This window comes from Drosophila kikkawai, chromosome 2R (assembly GCF_030179895.1).
Source record: "Drosophila kikkawai strain 14028-0561.14 chromosome 2R, DkikHiC1v2, whole genome shotgun sequence".
NCBI lineage: Eukaryota > Metazoa > Arthropoda > Insecta > Diptera > Drosophilidae > Drosophila > Drosophila kikkawai.
Genome location: NC_091729.1, coordinates 4,399,335 through 4,404,982, shown reverse-complemented (window position 1 = coordinate 4,404,982; position 5,648 = coordinate 4,399,335). Strand labels below are relative to the sequence as shown.

Sequence of the window (5,648 nt, the reverse complement as noted above, 5' to 3'; positions counted from 1 at the left end):
CATTTATTCTATTCAGGGGACGGCTCACATACATTTGAACGTCATCTGCGTACAATTGGACCTCACAACTTGACAACATGGAGGGAAGATCATTTTCATAAAGGGTGAACAAAAGCGGACCAAGTACAGAACCTTGCGGCACACCGCGAAAGTATCGTATGTCGCTTTTTTTTCGAAATTGAGATTTTAATGCAAAATTGTTAGGCACCTAATGTCTCACTACCCTGTGAAAATTATAACTGAAACCCTTATAGTTCCGATAAAAATTAAGTTTCAATTTTGTCTTTTCTATAGTGCTTCCTAAGAGATTAAATCACAAAAAAGCTTCTCCTGTAAAATTGGATTTTTCGACATACGATACATTCGCAGAAAAGCGTCGAAATATTCAGCTTCTCCACTGAGCATATCCAAGCACGAGTTCCACCGAGTGTCCATCTTGGTGCTTATTTTTTAAATTTGTTACAGTAAATTACTAAAGTTTCCACTAGTTTTTATAACTTTCAGGCACAATGTGCATTTCGCTGAAGTTAATTTTATCTCTGTATAGAAATCTTTTTTCCATAATTTTCCTTTTCTGGCTTAAGAATGACCAAAACTAAAATATCGGAAATATCATCTAAAAAAATTTCAATATCTCCTATTTTTGTCAAAAAAAATATCGCGATGATTATATTTTTTTAAGAGAAAAATATCGATATATTGATATTTTGATATATTTCCGACATCCCTATGACATATATCAATGTCAGCATGTCAGCAATAAAAGAAATACCAGTTAACATTCCAAAGCTATTATCATTGTTCAAAACTGTGGTTCCAAAATCTACAAGTACCAAATATAAAGGACAGAATGGGCGCATTGGAGTAATCGGAGGTTCTATGGAATATACTGGTGCACCTTATTTTGCTGCTATTACTTCAATGAAAGTTGGTGCTGATTTGGCGCATGTGTTCTGTCACTCCAATGCGTCAGCAGCCATTAAAACTTACAGCCCAGATCTTATTGTTCATCCAGTACTAGATTGCGATGATGCTGTTGATAAGATCTTGCCATGGTTAGAAAGACTACATATAATAGTAAGTACAGATTTACAAATACATACATATGTATTGAATATGAACAATAACCTATACGTTTCTATTGGTGTATATTTTAGGTTTTTGGACCTGGATTAGGCCGGGAGCCGAAAATTATAGAGACAGCTACCAATTTACTAAAATTATGTCTAAATGCGCAAAAACCAATTGTTATCGATGCTGACGGATTGTTTATTCTTAATGATAATATCGATTTAATATACGGACACAGTAATGTCATTCTGACTCCAAATGCCATTGAATTCCGAAGACTATTCGGAGAAGAAGTTGATGTTAAACGACATAAAATATCACTCCTTGGAGATGGAATAGTGATTCTTGAAAAAGGCTTAAATGATAAAATTTATGTTCCTGAAAACAACGAAATTTACATAATGCCTACTGGTGGTTCCGGGCGCAGGTGTGGTGGTCAAGGAGACTTACTTAGTGGATCACTAGCTACTTTTTTCTATTGGTCGTTACAGTCAAATCAACCTAACCCAGCGTATCTTGCTGCGTGCGCATCAAGCTATTTCATTAAACGGTTAAACTACGCCACATTTCAAAAGTTAGGTCGTAGCACTGTTGCAAGTGATATGATCAGTGAAATATATACGGTTTTCCGAAGTGATTTTGAGAGCTGATGTTTTCATAATAATTTAAGTATTTTGTCTATTAAATATTTTTTGATGGTTCAAAATCTTTGAAGATTATCGGAAATTACACTCACAATAAAATGGTCAAAAAAGAAATTGACGTGATTGTGATCATCTGAACCCTCCCCTTCTTCGCCTGCAGCATGGCTGGGAATATTCCATCTAGTTCTGGTGCTTTTATCCTCGCAAAGGAGTCTATAGTCCAGTGGATTCTACTAGAGGATATTAGATCTTTTGGGAGATGCTCTTTTCCAGTTGCTAGGTCCTGGTGCTTATTTGCATCGGGTACCTCAGTGCATCCTGGGAAATGCGCATGCCTTAGTGCTGTTAGGGCCTCTTCGCTGCCCTCAGTCCACTGTCCGTCGTCGCGTTTGAGCTGACTCTGTATGGTTGGCTGCTTCGATAGCAGCTTCCGAAGTCTAACCGTTTCCGGGGCAGTTTCTATATTGGAGCAGAAGTTTCTCCATGAGTTTCTCTGCGCCTTGCGTATTTCCTTCATGTATGTGACAAGGAAACAAACTTCGTGATCGTGTTTATCGACACGATTATATATTCCTTCTGATCATTTTTACCACTACGCTTCCCTGTAATATTCATGTGAATCGTGTGCCACGGCATGGGATGCAAATCGGCTTGTACCTTGCCAGATGGGAGCTTTGACATGCAGACTTGTAATACAGTTGTCGACGAATTTGCGAACATACTTAGACATCTTGTCAATCCAATAGTACTCCTACATTTTCTCAAGGGTTTTCTCCCAACCAAGGTTCATAATAGACTCGTGCACATTATTTACCTAAACGGCTTTGGAATGATAGGAAGTCAACGTGTTTTCCCAGTTCTTTGAATTTTCCTATACAGTGTTCCTGCCCTTAATTCATACGTTTTGGCCAAATCGACAGAAAGATCATCGTTACGCAATTTATAAATAATAGATGACGTTTCTTCGTCGCGTTGCTTCTCAGCCAATAACCAATTTCAGTGACTTCTGTCAAATTTATGTTTTTCCACTATACTCTTTGACTTGATGCGATCTTTTGATATCGGATTTTGGGACAGAAAATCTACGTGAGCCATTTTTCCACCTGGCCTATACTGAATATCAAAATCAAAAGATTGCATGTACGACCACCACCTATGAACCTTATGAGTTAGTTCTAATTTTGTGCGAGAGGCTTTGAGCGAATTACAGTCAGTAAACACATTGAAATGTCGATCATGTAAGTAATGGCGAAAATGCTTAATGGAATTGTAAACGGCAAGTGTTTCTAGCGAGATTCCGCTGGCCAGGTCCGTTTACTATTCGATAACTTGTGGCTTGCGTTTGATTTTATGCAACAAAATTGCGAAGATAGTCAGTATGGGTTCACTAGTCAGGACCATGATACAATTATACAAGGTAGTCCCGTCGGCTGCTGAAATCGTTCGGATTTTCAGTGCGTGCTCGCTTGTTGAAGGGAAAGGTTGTGTGCGGACGCATTTTTTTTCGAGTTTTTAACCCTTAGTTGGAAATGACTTTTTGCAACTGTTGCCGACGGCATGTGCACGGCGTGAAATTTTTAATTAAAACTCGTTTTATTGTATAATTATTAAAAATAAAATTACTAAAAATATTCCAACTCGTTTTATTACAGAATTATTAAATATAAAATAATATTACAAAATATTCATATATTTTTATTATAGAAAGCGACTTCAACCCTCATCCGAAACCTAAGGGTTAAAACTCACACTCTATTGTCGTCCCACTCGCACTCATTTGTCTGAACTGCTCTCACTCGCACTCATTGTTATAAGTTGTAGTGTAGCAGATGTTGCCGACGGGACTACCTTGTATAATTCTATCATGGTCAGGACAGAAATTACTTTCTGTCGTATTTGCTAGTGTTGTATTTCCCTTAAAAATGACATACTTTTTGAAGTTAGAGCGTAGAGCAACTGTGAAAACTCGGATACAAACTAACGAAAATACGAGACCAGTCCAATAAATTGTCTCAGTTGGGTGACGGATTGCGGAGGCGGTAAATCTACGATAGCTTGTATCTTCCTGCGGTTCGGTCGAATTTCACCTGCTCTTCGAAACCTAAGAATTCGACACACGATTTGAGAAAAGAACATTTCTTTATGTTGAAAGAATATCCTGCTTCGGCTAGTGTTTGAAAGGTGATATGTACTCTTTCAAAAGCTTCTTCCTTAGTTCTTGCAACTATCATTACGTCGTCCATATAGACAATGGCATATTTATAAGTCAGATCACCTAGGGCAAGCCCTTTGGAATACAGAAGGCGCATTCCTAAGCCCAAAGGGCATAACCAAGTATTCGTACTGCCTCCTGGGGTTACAAAAGGTGTCCGTTCAATAGAATTTGGATGTATTGGGATCTGATGGAAGCCACTGGCCATATCAATACACGTGAAAAAACTAGCACCACTCAACCCAGCTATCTGGTCCGATATGAGTGGCAATGGGTACTTGTCGGAAACAGTATTAGCATTAAGCTCCCGATAATCAACTCAGAGACGGTCTGTTCCATTTTTCTTCCGGACAGAGAGAGGAACTGGGTCTTATTATGTTCGCATGGTCCATGCAATTCGGTATCAACATCAGCCAGGTCAGGAGTACATTCGGAGACTACGATAGGTAATATAGACTTTTCATTAAATCAAAGAGTATAGAACTATACTCTTTGCTATAACTCATGCACCTTTAAATATTTTTAAATAAAAAAACTTTTAACAAAAGTATTGTTAATGGGTTAATTTATGGTATTTAATTTTTTGTGCTTACTTTAGCAGTTTTGCCACAAAACAAAATACATAAAAATGTTTATCCGTTATCACTTTACAGGTAAACAACAATTTGTACTTACTTTTTGATGTAATTTTACCCCAAACGAAAATATTATCCCATATGCTTAAATTGGAATATGTGAACGTGATACTTTAATGCCTAAAAATCAATACGCATTGTTAAAATAAGCTGGTTTTTCTTAAGCCAAAGAATTCTCTAACAGACATATAAGATCACAGAGTATCTTATAATTCATTTCAAATAACAGTTTATTCTGCATATTAGAGTGACGGTAGCTCAAACCAATAGTGGTTATTTGATAAATATTTCCGCCTAGATTGCTATCTCCCAATATTAGACGTGTGTCCCACACAAACGACTCCAAGAAATTTGTGGATTTCATGTACTCCAATTGCCCAACATGCTTTGTTACTTCAGGCTGACGTGCTGCGAGGACCGTCGTCACTAGTCGGCTCATTTCAGGATTAATGCAAGAAAACTTTGATAAATTTTCACTTGTAGTTTCTATGGCGAAATTTTCATAATATTTTGATATGATTCGAATGGAAAGTAGAAAATCATCCGAATTCTTAAATCCATACTTGTGAGACAACCGAATAGTTTGAGCTTCATTAATATTTCCAATTAGGTAATCTATGGCTAAATGGAGAACCTTTTAAGAAATATTTTTTCATTTTGCATTTATATATTTTTTTAATGTTCACCTCAGTAAAAATTTCCTTATTATCAACATTCCGTAATAAGTCCATTCTGTGGCATTAATTTATGAATTTATCGAACGGAAAAGAGATACCCGTTTAGCCTTTTTAAAGCTAGATCAAGGATTTTCTAAAAATGTGCAAAGCTCTTTTACATTTGACAGCATCCACCTGCATTCGATTGTTATCGCTTTTCTGATGACTAGATTTATCGGGTATTAACAAAGGACAAAAGATACGTCACAAAAATGTAAAATAAAAATATTACAATCAAATAATTTTTACGGATATATGGAGGGAAAATCTTTGAAAAAAAAGCATATTTTTAGCGTCGAAATTTTTCTTCACGCGACGACAAAGTGGTATTGCTAAATGCACTTAAGGTGAAGTCATATGGAATTTTAGC

At 36.7% G+C, this 5,648-nt stretch overlaps 2 protein-coding genes across 3 annotated transcripts; one reads left to right on the top strand and one right to left on the bottom strand.

Moving 5' to 3' along the window:
- The first annotated feature begins 724 nt into the window (after window positions 1–724).
- Window positions 725–1,829, top strand: Naxd (NAD(P)HX dehydratase). Its single transcript, XM_017179043.3, has 2 exons — window positions 725–1,077; window positions 1,158–1,829. The coding sequence occupies exons 1-2, from the start codon at window positions 730–732 to the stop codon at window positions 1,719–1,721; spliced, it is 912 nt and encodes a 303-aa protein (XP_017034532.2). The 5' UTR covers window positions 725–729; the 3' UTR covers window positions 1,722–1,829.
- A 2,818-nt stretch (window positions 1,830–4,647) lies between these two features.
- On the bottom strand, window positions 4,648–5,398 carry LOC108083308 (uncharacterized). Of its 2 annotated transcripts, none has more exons than XM_017179045.3 (2): window positions 5,249–5,398; window positions 4,648–5,196 (listed from the first exon to the last, which is right to left on the bottom strand). In XM_017179045.3, the coding sequence occupies exons 1-2, from the start codon at window positions 5,291–5,293 to the stop codon at window positions 4,723–4,725; spliced, it is 519 nt and encodes a 172-aa protein (XP_017034534.1). In that variant the 5' UTR covers window positions 5,294–5,398; the 3' UTR covers window positions 4,648–4,722. The 2 variants fall into 2 exon arrangements, with proteins under 2 accessions (XP_017034534.1, XP_017034535.1); XM_017179046.2 differs by having other exon boundaries at window positions 4,648–5,183; window positions 5,249–5,390.
- Between the last annotated feature and the right edge of the window lie 250 nt (window positions 5,399–5,648).